This window comes from Cebidichthys violaceus, unplaced genomic scaffold (genome assembly GCF_023349555.1).
Source record: "Cebidichthys violaceus isolate CVI_PGR_0920_01 unplaced genomic scaffold, fCebVio1.0.p SCAF_1, whole genome shotgun sequence".
In the NCBI taxonomy this organism is placed as follows: Eukaryota; Metazoa; Chordata; class Actinopteri; order Perciformes; family Stichaeidae; genus Cebidichthys; species Cebidichthys violaceus.
Window position 1 is genome coordinate 22,618,776 of NW_027176262.1, and position 25,676 is coordinate 22,644,451.

The following is a 25,676-nucleotide window of genomic DNA, read 5'->3' on the forward strand; positions in this document are numbered from 1 at the left end:
TCATACAGGCTCGGTGCCGACAACGACCCATGAGTGTTGAAACTATCCGGCCTACGATTGATTGAGCGAAAAGCGTCACTGACTTTTGCCTTTCCAATTTCAGCACACACATTAGGCCCATTTACATTTTCTGATTACTCCTGAAATTCAAAAGTGCCGTTGAAAGGAATAGTTACACCCCAAAATGATGAGTTTTTGTATTTATTTATTTCCATTTACTTCATTCGTCATGAAAACAGCTTTTAAAAGTGACAAACAATATCAGTTATGTCAGGACGCTCTGTAGCAATTCAACTTTTCACATCAGCAGTAAGCAGAACATATTTTTGAGCGACAGACAGATAACATCTCATATTGTGTGTGTGTGTGTGTGTGTGTGTGTGTGTGTGTGTCCAGTTTGATGAAGGAAGGTGTGGAGCTGCGTGGTGGCAGTAACCCCGGTCTGGTGTTGAATCCTGGTCGATTTGACTTTGAGGTGTCAGACTGCTTCCTGCTGGGCTGCCCTTTGGGCCTTGTGCTGGCCATGAGACGCACTGTGCTGCCCGCCGTCCAGGGTAAGACTCGAAACACATTCGACATATATCAGAGAGCGCAATTCTGCACGTCCACACCTCTGTGCAAGGACAGTGTGTGCACAAAGCTCTCACAGATAACAGCAGTTTCTATCTCCAGTTCTTTTACTTTCTATTTCTACGGCCTTATTATTAGTCTGCGTATACCTGTAAAGCACATGACTGCACTAACCTGTATCAAAGGTGCTGTACAAAGTTAGGTTGATTGACTAATTCAAAGACGGCTGCAGTGAAATAACATACATGATCAGATCTGTTTAAACTGGTTTTCACTTGGATAAAAAGCTCCTCTACCGCTTATAAAAACAGGGAGAAAATGCAAATGAGCTGGTGATTATGTGGCAGAATCCCTCAAAGTACTAAAAACCAATTATTTCCACTGGAAGTTTGGTTGCCCTACTTATCTATTGTGTTTCCAACTCCTCCTCACACAGCTGCTGCACTTAATACTCCATATGCTTCATACTGTTCCTAATGGCTTTGCCTGTCCATTGTGTTTTTCTGACCCTCAGTGAGCCAGCTGCATCCAGCCTGCTCTCAGATTTTCAACTTGTTTTACCCTTCGGACCCTTCAGCCTCCAGACTGGAGCCGTTGCTGCAGCCTCTCTTCCACAAGTTGCCGCCTTACGCTGTGCCGCGTTACCAGCGCTACCCTCTTGGAGACGGACGCTCAATGCTCATCGGTAGGAAATGCGATTCCAACCTGGAAATCAATTTATGAGCGTCGGGAGATGCGAGAGCAGCTCTCTCTTGAATATTTTATTGGTTAATCTATTTTCTGGTATAATTGTATTGTTTTATTAATACCCTTTTGGGTTTCACATTTCAAAGCTGGCCTGAAATCTTTTAGGAATTCTGTTAGCGGGACTAGATTGCAGCGGCAGACAGATCCTATGACTTAGTAATGTGAATTTTCACAGGCGCACATGTGCACACAGAGCCTCGCTCCCATCTGTGTGAGCTTGCCCTGCAGACGCAGAGCTAAATCCTGCCCCGAAAAGCCTGAAGTTTAAAGTAATTATACTTCTTGTGGTGCAGTACCTTTGGTCTGCCACCACGTCTCTGAGGATCAGGCACAGTATGTGAGATATTAGTCTGCTAGATATGGCAGAGTACTGCTGTAATCCCCCTTGAGGGCCTGGTTGTAGAGAGCGAGTCCTTAATGAGCCACTGAATTATTTGAAGCATGTTTTAGCCCCCTTTCGGGACATAGAGACTCGCTCTAAACTGCAGGGATGACGCATAGCCTGGATACCCTGCCCCTCTATGCACCTACCTCACCGAGAGAAAGTAGGGCGAGGACTGATCTCTTGAGCTAACAGCCTGTGAGCATGAACTCAGATCAGAGGATAAGGCTTTGTGGTTTGGTGCCAGGCTTTAACAAAAGAAAAAGAAACTCCTCTACTGAACATGCAATCATTAGAAATATGTAGAACTCAAAGCAGATCTGTCAAATGTGCCATCTCGGTGATATTTCCATTTAGTTTCCAATCATGCGTTTTTTTTACGAGGGACCAGACAATGCACAGGCAATTCAGTGCTAAATCATTTGCGTGTTTTGCTTGTATGTGACCTGTGTACCAAAAACGTCTGACACACGGTGTTAAATATCGCAGTGTTTTTACCCGTGTAAACTGGAAGCCCAAGCTGGGTTTTATTAATTCAATCAGGTTCTGCCACTCACAGAGCGAGATGCTTGACGCAACTCAGAGCCAGTAGTGCAGATAAAGGTGATGGAGTGTAAAGGCAGACACACAGCGTAGGCTTGCAGCTGTACCGGTTTTTAATTAAGGGTCTGCGCCCCTGTTCCATTGATCGGGCCTGGATGCTGTCAAATTATGTGTTAAATTGAAAAACAAAGACAGGTGCACGCGGACGGACCCAGACGTACAAACACACTCGCTCACACAGACACACAGAAGAAACAGCAGCACGCCTCAGCCATTTCCTGCTCTGTAATACGGTAATTAGTCGTTATGAAGGCATGAAAAGACAATCAAATCAGGCTCCTCTGGGTATGACTTTGACATCAACACCCGTCAACAGTGGAGCTTTCATTATGATGAATGTTGCTAATATAGAGGGAACGAGCCCTCTTCCTATTGATTTCCAGCTACGGTCCAATGGGAAATATGATCGTCCAAGACAGCAAATGCACATGGAATCATAGTCATTTATATCAGTATTGATCACATGGCTAATGCATACGTAACGTACTAGGCTTTAACGTAAGAATGGTGGTGTATCTTTTGCTCGCTATTAAATTATTCCCTAATAGGGTGCTAGTGTGTGTGTGTGTGTGTGTGTGTGTGTGTGTTTGTGTGTGGTGAGGACTGGAGGGAAGGGGCTGAGTTAAAAGTCTCCAAGATGTCTCAAGGCCACAGTGCAATCATCCTCCCTCACCTTATGAATAATCTGCTCGTCCTTGCATTTACCACTGTCATCAGCGGTTTCACTCTCCCCTACCCCGTGCTTAAATCACAATCTTTTACAGACACACTTGCATGCTTGTGCTTGTAGTTTTTTTGTCACCATGTAGCCCTATCTTTCCTGCTACCTTTTGCAGTTTTTGGACGCTCCTGTCTCTCTCTCTCTCTCTCTCTCTCTGCTTCTGCACTAGCACCTTTGCCTTGTGCAATGTTGTGTGTGTGTGTGTGTGTGTGTGTGTGTGTGTGTGTGTGTGTTTGTTCAGAAAATGTGTCAGTCAGTGGATCGTTCTCTCAGCCAAAAGAGTCTCTCCCTCTCGTTTTGCCTCTTTCTGTTTATTTTGCTGTGAAAGAAAGACAGAGTTGTGCTAATATTCCAGAGATTAGATCTGAATAACAGATTGTAGTGTGTGTGTGTGTGTGTGTGTGTGTGTGTGTGTGTGTGTGTGTGTGTGTGTGTGTGCGTGCGCGTGTGCGTGCCACTGCAAACAGTATGCAGTATCTTCAATGACCTTCAGTTATAAGTAAACAACATTTTGATTAGAGATTATTATTAGGTTTTGTGTAACATTCAATTTCCATCATAACAGCCCAAACAGGTGACTTTAGTACAGAGTAATCAACCTCACCTGCTTCTGTCTAACACGAGGGACAGAGTGATATTTGATCTGTATTTCTCCATCAGTTTCCACAGTAACAGTAATTTCTGAAAATCTGCCTCGTCTTGTACAAATCTGCTTAGATATATTAATTAAAACCTGTATGAATTCAAGGATGTCACGGCACCTCAGCATGGAATACTGTTCCTACTCAAGAGAAGTAGTACATCGAAAGAGTCCTTCTTCATTAACCACACCTGATCCTCCCTCGTGTCTGAGAAGGCGGCTAATCTGTTTTCTGCGACTGGTGCCGATCCTTCAAAGACCAAACACGCAACATGTGGCCGCATCTGGCGGTTTATTTCTGAACATTCCAGCAGGCAGTAGAGAAAGGGTTAATCTAGCACGTTACGCCTGACACAAGGGGAATAACCGCATAGACGGTGCAGAAAGAAGACGGCACACTGTGTCTCACGTGGGTTTATGAAAATAGTGGCAGGTCCAGAGTCCATTAACTCCAATGTGAAGGCGTGAACATGAGCACAGAGTCTTTCCACCCGTAGTCAATGAAGTACAAATCGGACTAATTTCCACAAGCCACATATCTTCCGAACATTCTGAAACTAAAATCGTAATTTTCAGACACATAACTCAGAGACTGACTTGAACTTCAGCAACACATTCTTGCGAGATCTGGCAACGCGGATATGTCTTCTCCCCGTTGGCGCTGAACCATCGGTCTGGTAACGTTGCTAGTCTAGTGCTAACGCGAGCCAAACTGTGTCAAATTTTGATCTGGCGTCAACTAACGTCTTTGATGGTCATAGCTCACTAATTTGTGTAATGCTAACTATATCTCTAAGCCGTGTAATATATACATAGAAATACGTGCATTAGGCCGACGCTAAGGTACTTAGGAGACAAGATGCAAGGCGTCATCTTATGATGTAAAACATCTTTGATGAACGCTCTAAACTAAAATATTGTCCTTGACCACAATGTCAAGGAAAATTAAAATGTCAAATAACAAGCTTTTATGTACTATCAAATATAAATACTGTAATATAATTATACATAATATAGTTTCCCCAAATATGTGTTTTTTTAGAAATGGACCCAGCATACTATTAAAAGGTTAGACCCGGGTCCGAGGACAGCTCACCCAGTGTTCCCTCTGTGTCGGTGGCCCTGCATGCACATACGAACCGACACATATTTAATGCAGGCGGGCACACACGGCGTCCACTAGTGAAGGTTACCTCTGTAATGCTAATGTTTGTGAATACATTGTGAATGAAAGTCACGTCAGCGAGAAGAATCTGTAAGGAGAATCCTTTGTTTTCTTCTTCCAGAGATGCAGCAAGATCCTCTCAGACACGATGCGTTCTGGTTTACATGAGCAGGCGAGCAGCTCTCCTCAGACATTCCAGCTCCCCGTTTGTACCTTACAACCACTCCATCACGTCAGCAGACAACCCATTGGATTGATGCATATTACAGTAGAGGACTGTGATGCGGGAGTGGGGCTCATTGCATCTTGGCTTGTTTGTGACATACATACAAATATAGCATATAGAGTACGTTGGTTTGTAGGTTGTCACTGAGTTCAACATTTAATCTGTAGCGCGGCAGCGGAGCAGAGACTCATTCAGACATCAGTCAAGCCTTATCCAGTGTCATAATAGATCCACAGCAACCTAGGTAACAGGATAATGAGCACCCTCCAGAGTCCGGCTGGAGAAAAAAACGTTGCGGGTTAAGAAGAGTAAAACCGTGTTGGAGTGTTCTCAAAGAAAGAGAGGGGCCTCATGGCTGTGTGGCTCAGCTTTCTGTTTTGTGAATCCATGTAATGAACTGCTGTTTAGTAGAAGCTGTATTACATTCAGTGAGGGCCTCCTTTTGTCCCCGGGGTGTATTGTATTTTTTATTTTTTTTTCTTTCATATTGGCTTTTTTTTCTCCATTTTGAATAAACAGAACAAACATCCACAAACATCCTCCCATAATAAACATAAACATAAATATGCAAACAATTGTAGCTATGGGGAATTACATAGACTGCACATAAACATACATATACAAAATAAATTCTATACACAAGTATAAATATTTAAATGAGAATGCTAATATATTATGTACACAGTAATACAGAAATATCCATATTGACACCTATGATTTGTAAGGTAAGATGAATGTGCTATTGAACTGAGCTGGTAGCCACTTGTCTTTCTAACGACTGCATTATTGATGAAATATGCTCCTTCTGTGCTCTACTTCTCAGGAAATAGAAAGTAGATCCATGACGTCTGGTGAAACTAGGTCTCCAGGGAGAGTGTCCTTTTTCCATTTATAGAATATTATCGCCTGAACAAATAGCAAAGAGCTGCGTAGAGATGCGCCGGTGAAGAGAGAAACCCAACCAGATAAAGTGATTCTACTCATCAGCAGGAGCCAAGAGCAAGATGTTTTTAAAGAATGCCAAAGTCAATACAATTGGATTTAACCCCGTAAAGAGTAGAGGCCCTTTCTGTCATTGTACTTGGAGCTTGTCTTTGGTTCTTCCTTGATAAAACACAAAGCAAATCGATGCTAGAGGCTATCTTATTAGGAAAAATACCAGCATTGATTTTACGATTGAGGCCAGTCAATTGTCGTGTGATCAAAGCATTTCCTTTCCTCTTCCCTCTCCATTTGTCCTTGTCTTTTCTCTTTCACTCCTCTTCTCACTCTCCCCAGCGGAGAGTATCCAAGGCCATTCAAATGTGTTTTTGGAAGGTGAGCAAACTCCTGGAGGTCCAGCTTCACAGACGTCCTCTGAGACTAAGACTGAAGGAGGAGGAGGAGGAGAAGAAGGAGGTCGTCGAGCCAGCGTGACCAGTGTGGAAAGCGAAATGTCCATTTGCTCCATGGGCCAGCTGGGAAACACCATCGCTAACAGTGAGTGGGAGGGAAGGAGAGAGTTACAAGCTACACTATGCCGTCTCATTCTTCAACTTTCTCCTGTAGATGGATTGAGGTTCATGAGGTTTCACAGCTCTGAAGACTCAGATTTCCACATGTCTATGCTTGTATATGTGTGTGCGTTTCAGTTTCCAGTAGCTGGTGGGGCTCCAAGAGGCTGGATTATGCTTTGTACTGTCCTGATGTGCTGACTACCTTCCCAACGGTGGCTCTGCCTCACCTTTTCCATGCCTCCTACTGGGAGTCCACTGACGTAGCAGCCTTTGTTCTCCGGCAGGTGGGAAAGCCTTATTGACAGCCTGTTGTTGTTGTTGTTTTATTTTCCCCCAGCAAGTTTCACCGCTTAGAGAAAACTATTGTCTCAGGAATTAGCACGCAAATATTAAAGATGAATTTAATTAGCATGCTAAAACCAAGATTTACCCTTTGCATAATTAGCATACTTTATTGTCAACAGTGGCAGACAACTAGCATCCTCTAAAGGCCATTCGCAACACGACGAAGCCCTTTTCAGGGTAAAGTAGTAGCTGTGTGAGTCGTAGTCTCTGAAATTGTTGGCTCGGTATCTCCAAAGACTGAACTTGTCAGATGAAATGTGAAGAGCTTCTGTAAGCTCGTTGCTCTGGTAGGAGATGAAACAAAAGTGACAACATATGACACGTCTCCTGCCTCTTGTTAAGGCCAGAAGTTTGCGTTTGCTCTGTGTCTTCTTTGATGCGACAAGTGATCTGGTCCAAGTCCACGGCCTCCGGGTCTGTTTGCTTTCATGACATGTTGTCATAACCAAACGAGAGCAGGAGGAAGTTTCCTGCTTTCACCGCATCATCCATTCAGCTTAGTGTGAGATATGTGGTAACACTTACACTTATGGTATACATATTCACCATTAACTGGCTGCTTATTAACATGCATATCATTTTCATATTTCCTCTCTATTAGTCATTATAAAGCACTAATTTATGCCTGATTGTTCATTACCATATTCAAATATATAATGGAGGACTATTGAGATGCACGAGTTATATTCCCTCGAAATCTTTTCATCAATATTAATTAATATCAAGATATGTAACGATTTTAAATAATGAAATACATAAAAACATAATTTTGTATAAAAGAATGATGGTTACTCAGCTTACGCCAATAGACACCAGTAGTTGAACTAACAGAATTTAACATGTTGGACGCCACCCAATTTTGAAAGAATAGGGAAAACATCAATATTTGATATTAACCAATTCAATCTTAATCCCAGGGCAGCTACAGAGTTCTTCTCATAACATACAGGGACCCATTATTCACATACACACAATTCAAATAATCAAGTTCTGTATAAATGGAATATTTATTAGACTAACTACACGACTAAACTACTATATATATATATATATATATATATATATATATATATATATATATATATATATATATATATTCTGTTTTGTACTTTTCATATTACCAAGGGAGTATCCAATTGTAATATAGCTATATATATATATATATATATATATATATATATATATATATATATATATATATATATATATATATATATAGCTCTCTTGGTAATGTGAACGATCGTAAAAACCACAGAGGTGGGATCATAAAACATTGTAGGGTCAGCCGTAGTGGTCCTGGTGCCATGGTTCCAGGCACATGGTGAATTGTGAGTCTCCCCACTGCCCTATAGCTTCCTGAGGAGAGTCTCTGGACAAAGTTTATTACTGTCAGAGACGTTTCACTTTTGTAATCTCTGGATGTCCGCGACAATATGTTTTGGAAATCTCTGAAGTGGTCTATTAATAAAGGAGATATTTATACTTTGTTCTTCTACCGCTGAATGGGAACAGAACCTGTGTGTCTCAATAGACCTCCGTGTTTTCACAGTGGAACCCATCACTAAAGTGCAGGGTCTGTTAATCGTGTTATAATGGATGCACTGAGCGAAGAGGAGGCAGCTTTAGAATAAGGAACCTGTGCGGCTTAATCTTTGTCAAACTAGTGAACATACAGTTGGACCTCACTTACATTTGATAATTATAACTATAATTGATAACATTCTGAGTAAGAGAGACTTGGGATTGCTAAGAATACACCATAATTCATTAAGTGCTATATAGGGAGAATGACGATTCTTGTTGTTCTACCACCTTTTCAAGGCCCACACTGAGCAAAGCAAATCCTTACTCACTGTCAATAATTAATGGAGGTTACTGAGGGAAAATATTGAATATGCTCGTGAAGAATAGGGCATTAATAAGAGCTTCATAATGACTAATAAAGAGACAATTTGCTACTAATATGCTTACTAATAAGCATCTAGTTAATAGTGAATATGTCTACCTTTATTTATATATATATATATATATAGATATATATATAGCTTAGCTGTTCAAGGGCTCCTTCTACACTGATGACACACTGACTACGTTGTAACCAGAATCAACACCCTTTAATCTAACTGTGGACAGAGCCAGCATTAAGAAATATGCAATGCTTATAGAGATGTAGCCAGACACTTTAACAATAAATAAACATTGAGTGAATGAATATCTTACAGTGTGCTGAGCTATAATCCAGTTCTGAGTCATCATGGCATTTGGATCTACGGTTCAGAGCACAGTACATGATATAAAGGCCCATTTTGCCTTGATTTGGCCTCGATGATTGATTGTGGGAATTGTACGGTGGTCAAACAAAGGGAAGGATCAGTATTAACAGTCGACACACCTGTGGGAAGATGTTTAGGATTCATCTCACACCTCAGACAACCGGGAGCCGTTTCATCCAATGTGTTTGGTTTTTATGACTGAAATCTGAGCAGATGTTTGTAGTTTATGCTGTTTTTTTGTGCAAATGTCAAATGGCATGACTAGAATCTGTAATGTGTGGTGCCAAAAAATTTTTTTTTTTTTTTTTATGACTGGTTTCAAAGGTCTGCAAATGTGTTCTCAGCTTAAGTTAAGTGTCCAGGCATTTATCATAAGTCATAAGAACCCAACCCTTGATCAGAATAGCCTATAATAGTCACCAGTCTATATATATATATATATATATATATATGTATATGTATAAGTGGGACTTAAACCTTGAGCAGTGGAAGTGTTACTACCAGCATATATCTGCTGAACGGCCCATATATATATATATATATATATATATATATATATATATATATATATATATATATATATGGTATATTATACACATTACATTATAACATTCATGTGTAGTGTGTATTTGTGCATCTGTTGTAATGACAAGTATAGGCCCTTAACTCCTCTGACACAACAAAGAGCAGGACAAGAAGAATAGATAAATAAGATGGGTGTATAACATCATGCCCTGTTCAAATTCCCTGGAAACGCCGGCGGTCTTTGAACTCGATCATTAGAAAGCAGGACTCCCACCCTGCCGCTGTCTGCTGCAGCATGTCGTCTTTGTGAGGAAACGTGAGGGGAATAAGGAGAGCGCGCAGGGAAAAATAAGTGCCATCGACGCCATCAGGAAGCTAATAAACCCGAAGATCGTTATTTTGCTTCAGTGGTTTACAGCTCAGCGTTGTATTAAGGGATCGTTACGGAATTTAAGGGCTGCACAGAACATAATTTGTTAAAGCTGAATCATTTACCTTTCTCTCAATCCGAGCTCGGCGTGCAAGAGAACGTCTTCCAGTCTTACATGAAACAAGGAGCCTCTCTACATCCAAGAGTCAGGAATGATTTGCATGGATTCTTTGTGTAGTATTTGAGGACTCCAAATCACCCCTTAGCCTTTAATCTGTCTCAGTGCTGCTCTTGTCACAAACGCTTCCCATCAGAATTGTGATGTATGATCCCTAAACATAATTTCCGATTTAATTTCTAGGCCTCAGATGGTTAGCCTTCCATGGTATTATTGTGAGACTAGAGTTATTACAAATCTGTTCGGTCTGCTTAACAGAAGGATGTGATATCAAAGGTTTGTGTGTTGAAATGCCTGCTCTTATATATATATATATATATATACATATATACATATATGCATGTGTTTGTTGACAGCTCATGGGATGTGACTGTGTGAAGACCCAGGAAGCGGACAGTTTGGGCTCCGCTCCGTTCTCTCCCTCCAGCCCGCGAGAAAAATGGCTCAGAAGGAGGACACATGTCAAACTAAGGGTAATGAATTATTTGGTTGGTTCATTTTGCACAAAGATACTTTTGTCATCTTAATGTATAACAAATTTGTGAATATTTCAACGAAGCACGTTGGCTCGGACACCAGATATAACACATCCTGAGAAATTGTCTCTAAGGTTGCCCCTCTCTCTCAGAAAACACTCAAAAGAGAAACAACCACCCACACAGCGGATGTTGTTCTTCTGCCGCAATGGCCTTGCATTCATTCAAACTGAAAATAAAGTTATCCCGAACTGCTGTGGTTGTAGCGCTTTAGTGTGGTGGACTTTGTGATCGTAGATCTACAATTCTTCAAAATGCTCCCGCGCTTTCACCTTGAGACGGGCAGACGCACGCGATCGCTTCATGCTTCTGAGCGCCGCAGAGTAGAACAATCAAGGTCATATCGCCGTTCACCGAGTGCTCCTTTTATCTGCCATTTTCTAAAGAGAAGAATTTAGTTTTGCTTTTCGCGAGGCCAGAAATAGCCAGAGTACCATGTGAAAACATCTATATTTAAGTCTGCGAAGGTTTGTTCTGTTCTCAGTGTCATCTTGTTCGTGCCTCGCCTTGTCCGAGTGATGTGTCTCTGATGCAAGTGCTCAAAGAGAAAAAAAGTTGCCTCATCCTGAATACGATTCAGTGTGTGGAGATTTAGAGCCGCTCCGTGCCGATTCAATCGGGGCGCAGCCGGCTCATCTGCTGCAGAGTGATACTACTCAGAGAGAGTAGGCGTCTATTTCTGATCTTCCTCGCCTCGGTAAGAGGTGTTGTCACGGCTGGAGAGGGACCGCTAGTGTGGCAATTGTTTCTTGTACATGCTGCTCTTTCGCAGGCGGTAGTCCGACTCCCCAAACTCATCTCTTCCACACTTTATCTGTGAGTGGATGGTGCTATGGAAGGCGCGTGTCGTTTTTCCACATAAGGGCATACAGAGTACCTAGAAAACTGCATCTGGGAGATTTAAGTAGATATTGACCACTGTCAGGACTCCTTAAATCACAGTCGCTGTGAGGGGTTTTTTTTTTTGTACTGTGCTCAGGTGTGCATGTATGGTTTGCTTACTCTGCATGCTTGCCATCACTGGATCAGTAGGTAAGACCTTGTTCTAACAATTGGAAATGTTGAACTTCCTTGTCAGAAGCAGGGAGTGGGGAAAAAAGAGCACGTGTGCCGAGCAAAACTTTCCAGGATGAAGTGAAGGTTACAGGAATGGCAGAGAAGTCGACGGAAGAATTGAAATTTCTGACATGGTGAACCGCGACCGAGTGGAGAACTGTACATTAGGGTGCTTATAATGTGCTACTGAAACGCTGCCATTTCAGCAAGAACAGATTCAGGGATTAGGGTTTCTCTGCTGACTCACTTCAGCTACTCACTGAATGATGCAACGTGGAAAAAAAGAAGGAGACATGGAAGTATCCTTTTCACTTAACAATGGCTATTTTATATATTTCTGCTGAAGATTTCCAAACAAGTACCTCACATCCGTTATAACGACAAAAACAACCTCATCGTCCAACTCTTTGATAAATGTTCTCTGATGAGAGCAGTGAGAGTGGACCTAGCTGCCGAGGGATAAGAGGAAGTCTAAATACAATTTTACACATGAACTTTGACCTCTGCATTTAACCCATCCTAAGCATTAGGAGCAATTACCTTGCTGTAACTTGGGGTTCAGGACACTTCTACATGTGGATGGTAGGAGCCGGGGATCAAACCCCAAACCACAACCCGCTCAAACTCCTGAGCCAGTAGAAGTGACCCCTTTGCACATTACTCATTAGATCCATTGATGCTATTAAAATATGGATTGTAGCAGCTTTAGATACTGTATGTGTTCATGTTCAACAAACGCTATGTGTCTCTGGCTTTTATGAGTTGGTTTAATCTGATTTTAAAGTCCCTTTTTCAGAGCTTTCTACCTCATCTCACTATCTTCAGCATTACATTATGAGATTGGCTCCAGAGCATCACCGAAGTGGCAATAAAGACCTTGACTGAACTGTGTTTTGTGCTCTTGTCATCTGCTGTAGAACGTCACTGCCAACCACAGGGTGAATGACGTCATTGCCACCGAGGATGGGCCTCAAACCCTGGTTGGTCGCTTCATGTACGGCCCCTTGGACATGGTCACTCTGACCGGAGAAAAGGTGAAAAGCAGCGACACGACTGTGTACAACGGATAGAATGTGCTTACGTTAATCTCCAAGCTGTTGACCCACTCTGCCCCTCTTAGGTGGACATCCTGCTAATGACACAACCTCAGTCCGGCCGCTGGGTGCACTTTGACATCGAGGTGACCAACAGCAGCGGCAGAGTCACATACACGATACCCAAGAGCAAGAAGCTCGGCCTGGGAGTCTATCCGATTAAAATGGTGGTCAAGTAAGCATCCATGTGGCATTACAGAGTGCTGAATTATCAAATAAGACTGTATTTGTGCAGTGAGTGTGTGTGTGTGTGTGTGTGTGTGTGTGTGTGTGTGTGTGTGTGTGTGCGTGTGCGCTTCTAGCCTGAGAGTGTGAAGTCCCTTGAAGGGAGTTACAACCATGTGCAGCAAAAGCAGTTTCTCTCTCTCTCTCTTTCTTTCCCAAGGGGCGATCAAACAAGCGCAGAGGCCTACCTGACTGTGTTGCCGCGGGGCATGGAGTGTGTGGTCTTCAGCATCGATGGCTCTTTTGCTGCTAGTGTGTCGATCATGGGCAGTGACCCCAAAGTTCGCCCCGGAGCTGTCGATGTCGTCAGGTAACCGGTTAACAGCCTCCAATTGTGTTTCGCGGCTGTGGCCGCAAATGACATTCCCCACTTCAGAGATTGACGGAAAACGTCCAGAAGTGAATCTGTACACGGAGCACTTTAAGCATTTCAGCGTGTCGTCTCCGTGATGAGGCCACAAATGATCAAAATGAAAGACTTCGAAGTGTGTTTGATGTTATGTGTTCACATGCAGGCATTGGCAGGACCTGGGTTATCTGATCATCTACATCACAGGCCGCCCTGATATGCAGAAGCAGCGGGTGGTGTCTTGGCTGTCGCAGCACAATTTTCCGCACGGCATGATCTTCTTTTCTGAAGGCCTGGTCCATGATCCCCTTCGACAAAAGACCATCTTCCTCAGGAACCTCATACAGGAGGTACGCTCCTCAGACAATCTTCGTTCTGACATTGGCATTTCATCTTTTTTTTTTACAAAGCATGCAAAACATTTTTTTCTCTCCCCCCCCCCCCCCCCCCCCTACAGTGATCTTGATTTCCATCATCCATGTGATCACTCTTGTGCGAGCTCACAGCGTTGTAGCCTTGAGTTGTGCTGCATTGAAATGTCACAAACATCTCTGACTGACTGTTCTCTCTCTTACCAGTGTCACATTAAGATCAACTCTGCTTATGGCTCCATGAAGGACATCTCTGTTTACAACATGCTCGGCCTCTGCCCCTCACAGATTTATATTGTTGGCAGACCTTCGAAGAAGTACCAAAATCAGTGCCAGGTAGTTTGATTTTCATTGTCTTTCATCTCTCTCGTTAGAAGTATTTCATAGTGTTTCTGTTTGCCTTTTTTACTTGAAAGGTTTTGGTTTTCCTCTTGGTTTTTCCCATTTACTTGAATTTTTTGAACTACTCTCTTTCATTCTTTTTTTGTTAACCCTTGCTCTGTGTGGTATGTGTAGTTCCTGAGCGAGGGATATGCAGCGCACCTCTCAACCCTTCAGTTTGGGCACAGAGCCAGACCCAAGAAATCCACATCAGTTCGTATGGTCCTAAGGAAGGGCTCTTTTGGTCTCTCGGCGAAGCCTGACTTCCTGTGTAAGCGCACCCACCTGCGCAGGACCATGTCTGTGCAACAACCCGACCCGCCGTGCACACCCAACCCCAAGCCTGAGCGAGCTCAGAGCCAGCCGGAGTCGGATAAGGACCACGGAGGAGGAGGAGGACAAGGCGCGTGGGGACGGCCCTCCATTCACCGTGGAGACACCACTCCCTGACGTCAAAAAAGAGATGGAAGGATTGCAGGACTAAAGAAGAGGAGGAGAACAAAGTTGTCTTAGTGTCCAGGGCCAAGGTGACATCTTATGTTTTTAAAATGGGTGTTTTAAAGGACCAGTGTGTAGGATGTACTGGCATCTGTCAGTGAGGTTGCAGATTTCAACCAACTAAACACCTCTCTGCTCAGCCCTCCCTTTCCAAGTGGGTTGGAGAGTTACGGCGGCCTTCAGATGTGCTTGGTTTGTCCGTTCTGGGCTACCGTAGAAGCATGTTGCTGCAACGTGGCGGACTCTTCGGAAGAGGACCCACGCCCTATTATATATAGATATAATGGGCTCATTCTAAGCTAAAACCTAGTCCATTTCAGTAGATCCCTCCAAATGTTACACACTGCTCCTTTAAAGAATATGTTTTGGTTATAACAACATCTGTCTTATTCTTGTAAGAAGGAATACCGTTGTACTTTTCTAGCGGTAAACAGAGGCAGTCAGATGATCATATACAAGCTCCAGGCTGGCGGTGTCTTTGATAAGACATCCGCACACGGCCTCTGACTGTCCAAGCCCACTTTTAACAAATCCCCACCGTCAGTTTGTAACACAATCTGTCTGTTCTACATCTTAGTCTTCAGCACAAAATAGATAATCTGCACAAAACAGATGCAATGTTTTGACACCATCAAGGTGATTTCAGACTTCAGAAAGCTTCCCCCAGAGCCACAAAATACATTCGACAGAGCAGTACGTCTCAAAACAAATGAAATGAACTGCATCCATAGAATTGGTGGAGTTTTTTAAGCAGATAACAAAAATACAAATTAAATGTGGAAACATCAAACGATGTGGTGATGGTTGACTGTGCCGCCTATCACTTTTCACAGCGGAAAACAAAAGTTCTAATGCCGTGCAAAGCCCCCATCTTTTTTTCTCAGACAGCCTGTGATCAGGCGTTAGGTAAGAGCAACAAAAGCGGTAAAGATTGTCAGAATCCAACTCCTGGGATTGCTGCACCACCTGTGAAGTTGTGTTTTTATTGTTTCCCATTTAAGGATAACCGTCGCTGTTGCGCCGTTGAATAATGCAGCCTTTCACCTTTTTATTTTTTCGCTGCATCGTCTGTTAAGCCTTTAAGAGCTCGAGGCTCAACAAAGCTTTGACGCAAACACAGATTGATTTTGTTCGCTACTGTTGAGTTCCGACAAAGTCAATAAACGTCCGCCCTGATTACATTATGTTCTGTGATGTGCACGATACATTACGGTCCTCACGCTTTCAGTCACAGATGCATTAGTATCTTTTATGAATAACGTGAAGTCTAAGAGCGCAAGGAGAGAAAGAAAACAGATCAGCAACGCAGGAAAGTAACAAACAATGAATCGTTTTTCTGGATACTTAATATTCCTGTGGAGTAAGAGAAGCTATTATTAGCAGCAGCTCCCTTTGGAGTACTGAATTTAAATTTCCCAATGGTGATGATTATGCAAGTAGGCCTACTGCTGAGCTAAAACTGCCCTTCCAAACTTGAAATCCACTTATTTCCATATTTGGAAATTTTGTTTGTGCAAATATGGAAATTAAAGCTGTGTCACTGTGAGAGCCTGTATATGAACAAAATATGTTGACGCTTATCGAATGTGAGAGACGTCACTAAGTTCCCTCTCTCTTTTGACAGTGTCACCTCTACCACCATGCAGATACATGTACATCGGATCCTCGGCTGGTATCCCTCGCAGCTCAGCTTTACCTCCTGCTTGGCCCTCTACACTTCTCCTCCTGTTTTCGGCCCTTTTTCTCATGACCTGCTCAGTGGATTATTAGTCTTTGTGCCTAAAATTGTGAGCAGTTGCAGAGGGATGGCAAGGATATTTGCGAATGTCCCTGTTGCGCTAAAAATTGTGTCTAATTGTAAAAAAAAATTTAAAGAAAATGTACTTCAGATAGTAGATATATGCGCGTATTCATGCACACAGGCTTCAGAGGATGAAGGATGCGGCGACGGCGGTGACTTGGAACCTGTTGAGACCTTGCAACAGATTACCCGATGCAATCAGACCGCTGTGCTGACAGTGACAGTGACCGTAACCGTCCGCTGGTGTAAATACTCGACGCACGTCGTCCCTGTTTGGGCCTGTGGACACAGAAGCACTGTGACATTTAGGTTCACGCTGCACGCGAGCTCCGCCGGCCTCCATTTCACTCCCGCCGTAAGACGTCTCGCTCGCATTGTGGCTTCTGGACTTTGTCTGGCAGAACAGGCGTTTCGACGGCCGCCTCAGATCGGGTCCACATGCGCACTTGCACTATGGAAGAACACCGCAGTGGTTCTCAATTCAGCTTCGGCGCTCGCTTCAGAATCAAAGAGTTGTGTTTCATTGTATTTGTAGTTTTTGTTTTTCCTGCACTGTTCGCTGCTTGTTGGTTAGTGTGACTCCTGGAAGATTAAACACAAAATGGTTTGTTGGTTTGACCAAAAAAAATGTTTACAGATTGACAGACACGGATGTAAAAAGTGATCAGAACTTGTTCATCTAGGTAATTAAAATGACAGTGTAATTATCATCATTGGCGACATTAGTTTAGTTGCTCGGTAGTTGCAGTTGCTTGCAGGATATTGTACTGTGCAGTACACCCCATGCCAGTTGGATTTCCACCAGGATGCCCTTGCATCCATTTGAGTATAGCTGCACCGGAACCAATAAATGTGTGAATAAATCTGATGCTGTCTTGTGCACTCGGGGTCGAATTGAATCCATGTTTAAAACTGTGCAAGTCAAACATATTTTTCTATGAGGAAATATTGTAAATAGAAATATTTTCAACGTACGTTTTTGAACCTTTTGTTGTTTGACTTGTTGAATCGTTGATTTTTTGCCTTAAATTGTATTTGATGTTGTGTAGAGACAGTTATTTGATTTGTTTGACCAAAGTGTTGAGTTTATGACAAAGTGCATTTTATCAAGTTGATATTTTTGCTTTGACACGTTTTAGATACTGTACACAGTATGTGTGTGTGTGTGTGTGTGTGTGTGTGTGTGTGTGTGTGTGTGTGTGCGTGTGTGTGTGTGTGTGTGTGAGTGAGCGTCTAGGTATTTGTCGTAGAGTTGTATTTACCGTGAACACGAAGACAGCTGTGACGAGGACACGTCAGCGCGTTAACACACCGTCATGTTCTCACTGAGCATCTATTTTATAGGTTTGGATTGAAGCACTGTGTCAGAGGATTACTTAGTCGAGGTTTTTAAACCTGCTATGAAAGAAAATAAGGCTTACGAGTTCTCGGAGGGTCTTGGTTTAACTGAAAACCCGCGTAGCAGAGCGGACCGTGTCAGCCAGGAGGGAGCAGTCTAGTCCCTTTCTTTCCCCGCCTGTACACAATAGGTGGTCCAGTAATTAGCTGTTTGATTACCACTACTAAGTACATATGACTCTCTGTAGTGCCGCCCCTGTAATTGCAGTGCACTGAATAGCATTAACTTTGGTAAATGTATAATAATGTAGAACCAATACTTAAATGCCGAACTCCATTTCGTTTTGCATTAAGATTGTGAAATACTGAAACATTGTTTTGCCAAGCAACAAAATGATCATCCCCATCAACGCATAAGCTACACAATAATCGAGTTCGTAGAACACATGGTGATATTTGTCTCCATGACGATACACCGGGGGAGTGAAATATGTATGCTGGGCAGCATTTTAGTACGATGTTAGTAAATGGCAAATGATGATCTAATGGTTAAATGGTGATTGTTCTGTGCATGTTCATTATTTCATATTGTTGAGGAATGGATATCAAGTGTCATCTTTGTCATACTCTGAACTAGTGATACGAGTAGTTATTTGTAAATAAGGGGAGGATAAGAATTAATGGTCATACATTCAAACACCACATGTTGGGTGAAATGCAAATCAGAATCCCAATATTCACAGAAAAAAAAGGATATATTGTACAATGTAAAATGATTGCATTTGTTTGGAGACGTGAGTGTTTTTACAATTAGTATTGAATTAATATAATTATCCTCTCACTAAGTACTAATTGATGTTTTCAAATGATTAGTATTTACCCAATCATGACTTAACTATTGGGTATTGACCTAGTTTGCCATTTATTAACAATTCGTATGACTTATTAAGTAGGCTTTGGTAAGTTAACTAACATGGTGTGAAAAACGTTGATTTTGTTTGTTTTGTGGTCTTATGAGTATTTGACACTGGCCTTTTGACCAATGTGGACAAAACACCTGGTTTCATTGCTACAAAGTGTATTGTTTTGTACAGATCTCCTGTAATGATGAACATGCTGTTGTGTTTATTGGACTCAGTCCGTCTTTCATTATTGCAGAAATAAAGATATTTCACATTCGAAGAATTACCTCCACATGCTTTCCATCTACAGAGAAGCTGAATCCCCTCTGATGCGCTTTATGTTACTTCAGAGTTTGAGTGTGGGGGCATCGGACATGACTGGGGATATCCTCTTATTTGGATTTCGTAAAGGCTTACTGTGTTGTAAAGTCAGTATTAGAAACCTGCCTCCAGCTTACCTTGTTTTATCACCATTCTCTGAGCTGAATTAGTGGCTGAATCAGTCCAGCCGATTTGATTTAGCATTGAGTACAGACATTAGGGACGCGTGGCTTTTACAGTGGCAGTGGTCTTATGCTGTCCCACGCCCTCATCAGAGCAGCGCTTCTGCTTAACCAATAAATGGATTCAAGCCTGTGTTGATTGCGCGAAATAAAAGCGTTCATCCATTCGCTCTCCAGTGGTTTCGCCACAGACTGCAGGGTTGATTGTTCAAAAAGAAATGTCAATAATCCCTCCAATACCACATTAAGACACCAAGACCTTGATGAACTCTTTAAAAAAAAACCTCATGCTGTGCTTTGGTATTAAAAAAAAAAAAAAAAAAAGACATTTGGCAACTTCTGCAAGAAGGGCATTGGAGCTCCTGCTCAGGGAAATGTCAAGAAACCCCCTATGTGGACTAGAAAAATGAATACAAATGAGCTCATTGAATCCACAAGAGTCTCAGCGTTACACTCATACCCAATTTATGTTATTGCAAAACGGTTTAGGGATCCCAGTTGACAGACATATTCAAATGCATGCACGCAAAAACAACTGCATTGGATTAGCATTGAATGGGCATGTCTGTGAAAGGGGGGGACTTCTGGGTAACCATGAAACCCATTTCATTCAGAGATACCTCAATGTATCCCCGCACACACTTTCGACTCATTTGAAGCTCACTTGTGACACGTCAAAAGGCAAATGTAATCCACAACATAACACGTTTCCCTCAAAACATAATTCACAATGCAGTTTTCCTTGTATGGGAATGTTATTTTTAGGAGACAGGGCTGCTTGAGGTCGTCAGAACGTCACAATGGCGATGCTAACATGCTGATGATTAGCAGGTATAATGTTTACCATGGTTGCCATCTAAGTTTTAGCATACAAAAATTTGCAAATTAGGACCTCACATAAAATACAGCAGAGTTTGTTGGGAATGTCATTAGTTTAGTTTAGATAGTTAGTCAAAAGATGAAGTAGATTACGGAATAGATTTGACAGTGTTCTATATGGGATCTCTCAAGTTATACAATTCAACCCAGGGCATGACTGTCTATATGTTATATAAAACAATAACCCAACCAAGTAATTGTTCACTACTCATGTCTATGACAACAAGCTTAAGCTGTTCAAATGAAATGTCTGCCAGCATTGTCCAAAGGATGCGTTGAGATCGATCACTATGTAAAATACACGAGCCAGAAGCGCGTCGACTATTTAGCTGTTTAAATTGTCTAAACTTTTCTCGAGATATGTCAGTGAGGAGAGCATGACGAACAGGGATTTCATCAAACTGAGGATTTGTCTGGATCACGGTGAAGGTGACAAGGAAAATGGCCTGTTTTTTACGAGTCTGTTTTATTCTACGCCAGGCATGTGGCATAATGAGCTGGAGCTGTGATTCTCCAAGCCGCATCATTAGTAACATATGGTCTGGGAAAACAGGCAAAGAAATTGCTCCCCTGCGAAGGGAAGCACTGCTGGCTTCTTACACTTTATGATTCACATGAAAGGTTGAAAGTCAGCCACAGTGGAAGCTGTGATTTAAAACTTAGCAACCGTTTCTGGCTCACTTCATTTGTGTCCCTATTCTCCCTGTTGTCACGTTCGTTTGCGCAGAAGAAATCTGTATTTTTTTCTTTCTATAATTCACTTATCACAGCTGATCAATATCTTGAATCAAGGTCATTTTCCTCGTTAGTAAGACTGTACTGTCGCTACTTCACTAATCAACCAGGTGCTCAAGTAACTGCTTCCACTCCTCGGATAGTGTGCTCTTTATTTAGTGCGTGTGATTGAGTACAAGGCCTTCATCAGGGATTTTAAAAGTCTGCGTCACTTGTGTTGATAGTAGCACTTCACAAAACTGTCTCTTGGACCAGAATCCTGACCGTGCAAACAATCCATTTAGTGGCTGTTCTCAGCCTCCGAGCACATTGCAGGGTTTTGTTGTGGCACTCTGCGCTGCGACTGAGCCAACGAAACCGATCGCTGAATTTCACAACGGCATTGATGAAGAAACTATATTTAATGTGGATTGTCACATCTGGCCCGAAATATAACATAGGAAGCAGTATAGGAAGTATAGGAACACATTTATTAAAAACAGAATCAGAATGTTAGAAATGCGTCACGAATTCCCCTTCATATTCGTTTGTTTTCATCCTGTCTGCTTGTTTAATTCACACCCGATCACCTCTCACTCCCCTCACCTGGTCCTCCACGCCCCATCTCACCTGCAGCCCGTTCCCTCGTTAGCCCTTCACTATTTAGGTCCCCTCACTTGCACTTGTTCCCTGCCGGATTGTCTCGTGCTCTGTTGCCGAGCTCTCCAGCGTACCTTAGCTATCATTCCCGATCGGTCTGTTCCGACCCTGTCTGCCTGTTATTCGACCTTGGATTTTTGCCTGCCCCTTATTGGCTTCGTTCGCCTGTTTGACGGTCCTCCCGGTTTTGACCCTGCCTGAACTAAGTCAAAGAACTTTACTTGTGTTTTGTCTCCGAGTTGTGCTTTTTGGGTTCTAGTACCTGTAATCCTTACAGAAATGTATGTGAAACAGAGAAACACTGTCACATACTGTACATGTATGCTTACATAACTGTGCGTCTACTTACACTCTGGCATCTATATGCAATACAGGCACATGAGCGCTGCAGTTTGTCTGTCTTCCTGAATCTGTTGTGGTGGTTTTGTTTCGTTGTTTTAACCTCGATGTAAAAAGCTCAACTAGACACTAGACTAGACTCGTACACACGTGATGGATTGTTTCTTCCTGTGTAACCGAGGCTTTCTCCACTAAGATCCTGTGAATCACTGATCCCAGGGACTTGATTGGCGCTTCCCTTTTATGTCATACTCCTGGATATCTGAGGCTTTTTCAGGTCACTGAGTCTGAATCTTGTTAAAGATCAATGGACCTATCTTGTGAATCAATGTGCGCTGTTGTCGCTACAGTGCTGTGTTTCTTAAGGATATTCTGATGATCTCTGACAACAACTTTTGTCATAAGACGAGCAACGTCAGACGCCCTCCGTCGTAACAACCGTAATCTCCGTATTGGCCGTTCGAAGGGCACAAAGTAATGCTTGCATAAGAAAGAAACCATCAGCCTTATGTACCTGAGGTCATCCAGTTTACGCTCTGCAATATAAAACTAGTTAGTTACCTAGCAGCAACTTAACACTCACCGTGACCTCCAGCTCTGCTTGACAACAGCACCCACTGAATCACCCCGATTGTTATTCCAAAACAGCAGAGTGGATTTAATTTGTTCTGTGATCTGGCAGGTGATAAATGGATGCCAGGACAGCGACGAGGAATGCATTAAAATCTGAACAGCTCAAGACACCAGAGACAGAGAGACAGAGATATAGAGGGACATTTCTCCGGGCCAGGATTCCTGGTTTCTACACAGCAAGAATAGCCTCAGATGGTGTAAATAACAGTCCACTCATTCTTAACCAAAGCACATTCCTGAGGTCAGCAAGGAGAGGCAGAGATAATGATGTGTCCCTCTGGCAAGTCGGCATGGCAACACTCTGCTGTTTAGGTCTGGTTTAACATGTTATTATATTGGAATCTGTCTTATTTTACATTCTGTACATCTGAACTCATTTCACAGCTTTAAGCGAAATGTATGTCGTGATACTGGTTACGAGGCTTACTGTAGTTGACCTTAGTTGACGTTGGAATAAATGGTTTAGCTGTTTTGGTGGTAGTCTGGGAAATGACCAAAAGGATGCACTGCAGCAAGATTAAAAATAGGTCTCCAAATTATTCGGGAGGGCGCAGCAGTGGCTGGAAGCTCGGTCGCTTGGATGCGTACAAAATCCTGTTATAGCAGCCGACAACCCAGCTTCTGAATTAAGTTCTGGGTCACAAGACATTTTTATAGAATTTGGAAACCTGCTGCCTTAGAATATTTTCAGGGTGGGTAAAAAAAAAAAAAAAAAACAATCTCTAGATTGCATTTGAGAAAGCAATTATCCAAATTGCCCTCCAGAGGAGAGGGTCAGATGCCCAGAGCCCCATATCACTGCTCACCGAGGCATCAGATGTGACAGGCTGTGTCCCCTCAGAGCAGAGATCAAACCTTTCGCTTCCATCATGAACCAAAGTCATCAATATTTAACGGAAGCTAATGGTCGGACTGGTCCTATGTGACAGAGTGGAGGCAGAAGCTAAACAAGCAGCACCATTTGTTTTTGTCTGTTTGGTACGTGCAAACGAGATGTCTCACAATTCTAAAACGCAGGATTCTGCTGCATGTTCAGGTTAGTTTTAACGTGTTTGTTTCACGTGTGGCTGTCCAGCCGGCGTTGTCAACTTAGTAGCTCATTAACGCAAGATCTGTTTCACTCGCAGCGTTGTGAAAGACAAAATGAAAGTGAATGATTAACCTTTTGCAGCCTAGACCGATTTTTAGGCCCTCAACTCGAAAATAGCATACCCATACAATAATGAGTGTAGCGTTGCAACTGTAAGGGCTATTTTAATACTTTTGGTAGTAAAATAACCCTAGCACTTGTGAGATGTGTTGATATGTGTAAATATCAGTATATATGTTACTGGTTAAGAGTAAGTTAAGATGGCACACAGCACAAATTGAAAATTCTAATTTTCGAATGGAGAAAAAAAAGCAATTTCAGGATATTTCTTTATTAGAAATCATGTAGCTACAAGCTTTCCAGCTCTCCCAGATCATAGAACTATATGTTGAGGGCCTCTAAACAAATGTTTACTTTGATAAAGTGAAGCTTTATCTAGTACATCTTGATCTAGTACGGAGAGGTCAGACGAGGTCAACCAAAATGTCATTTTGTTCCAGCTGTTTCATTGTAATTTTATATACTATATAATTATATATTTCACTTCTTTTATCACTAATAGTGTTCAATCTATCCATATGCAGCAGTTTGGCATCATGTTGAGAGCCTGGATCCTCTCTGAGCCTGTTAAAGAGGTTAAAGAAGAACCGAATGAATAAACGGTGTGTGTCAGGTATAATTCATTTAAAAATGTATCATCAGGGGAATAAATTGTTGTAAAGAGATATTTGCCTCTTGGGTCTTTTTATCCACCTGAAAAACCACAGGCGGTGTAGCTGTGCACGGTTCTTCGTCTTCTTTAGGAAGAAGCAGGATTACAATGAGATGCTGTCGCTCTAGTAATGTTAAACCAAGACGCGTCTATAAACTCTGCAGATTAATGTTTGACTCGTAAATGAGCTGGTACAGGTTAGTACTGTATAACTTTGCTTAGTGATAAGCAAAGGGGTTCAGCTCATGGACGTCTAACTTTTAACATAAATGACTTTGTCCTATCGGCAGATGGCTGAGAGGACAAATATATATATATATATATATATCTTTCTTTTTATATATATATATATATATATATATGAAGAGCCGTACAATGGACTTAGAAAACACAAAGGCAAGAGCAGTGTTAGGGAAAATAACAAGTGACAGAAACAAATCAGTGGCGCTGCAGCACATGGTGTCCGTGGCAGTCATTCCAACAGGCTGATTGATTTAGCCAACACGAAGCCTCGAGGCCTTTGGGTTGTCTCACTAAGGGGAGCTCATTGCAGAGGACACTCCGAATGAACAGAAATGCCACGTTTTCCTTCGCCCTTCCCTGTTATCAGAGATGTATGTACGGCTGGAACTCGAACGTCTTTTCTGATCTGGTGAGATCAATCGATCCGATGAAAATAATAAATGAATAAATAATTCTGGGGTTATTGAGACACTTGTCCCTGTCTAGCAAAAAAAATAATAATCTGGCTTTTTTTTATTTAGTTTTTGCAGGAGCATAGTAAGAGAAGACCAGTGCATGAGCTCGTGTGTGTGCGTATACTTGCATTTTATTGTGCTGTCTAACACAATATCAATGCCGCGTTATTGTGCGTATAACGCCCTTACTTTAGAGCATTCATTTCTATGACACCACGCTGTGTTTCTTTTTGCCGTGCAGCATTGAGGAACACGTCTGTGCTGACATACCGTGTCAGGGTCGGCTGAACACCATCCAAAGCAACTTCTGAGTGAAGTGCGAGGAGAAACCTTGCACATCTTGCTCTCGATTATAAAGCGAGAACTCCCATTCATGCTTAAGTTGTGAGAGAAACTTGCACACGGAAAATACACACACTGGTTGTGTCGTCTCGCTGTGAGATGTCACTGCTTACCATGGATTTCAACATTCACACAAAATGTTTCTTTCTATGAAACCTAGTGCCATCACTTTGCCAAAAGCCCACGCTGGTTGATGAAAAAGATGGGGAGGTTATAGTCACATTATTTCTCACCCGAATCATCACTTTTTTGACACACAAGCACACTGTGTGTATTGCCGCAGTCTCTGCCTCTACACTAAGTGGAAGGCTTCA

At 42.3% G+C, this 25,676-nt stretch overlaps 1 protein-coding gene across 3 annotated transcripts in view; it reads left to right on the top strand.

Moving 5' to 3' along the window:
* Positions 1 to 19,055, top strand: part of pitpnm3 (PITPNM family member 3) — a 70,685-nt gene extending 51,630 nt beyond the window's left edge. For all 3 annotated transcript variants that reach the window (XM_068715610.1, XM_068715618.1, XM_068715626.1), the window contains 12 exons: positions 397 to 554; positions 1,085 to 1,255; positions 6,333 to 6,533; positions 6,686 to 6,834; positions 10,598 to 10,714; positions 12,751 to 12,867; positions 12,954 to 13,102; positions 13,313 to 13,462; positions 13,668 to 13,851; positions 14,080 to 14,208; positions 14,389 to 14,780; positions 16,376 to 19,055. In XM_068715610.1, the coding sequence (XP_068571711.1) occupies positions 397 to 554; positions 1,085 to 1,255; positions 6,333 to 6,533; positions 6,686 to 6,834; positions 10,598 to 10,714; positions 12,751 to 12,867; positions 12,954 to 13,102; positions 13,313 to 13,462; positions 13,668 to 13,851; positions 14,080 to 14,208; positions 14,389 to 14,703 (1,840 nt within the window). In that variant the 3' untranslated portion in view covers positions 14,704 to 14,780; positions 16,376 to 19,055. The remainder of the gene's footprint in view (positions 1 to 396; positions 555 to 1,084; positions 1,256 to 6,332; positions 6,534 to 6,685; positions 6,835 to 10,597; positions 10,715 to 12,750; positions 12,868 to 12,953; positions 13,103 to 13,312; positions 13,463 to 13,667; positions 13,852 to 14,079; positions 14,209 to 14,388; positions 14,781 to 16,375) is intronic.
* Positions 19,056 to 25,676: the final 6,621 nt, after the last annotated feature.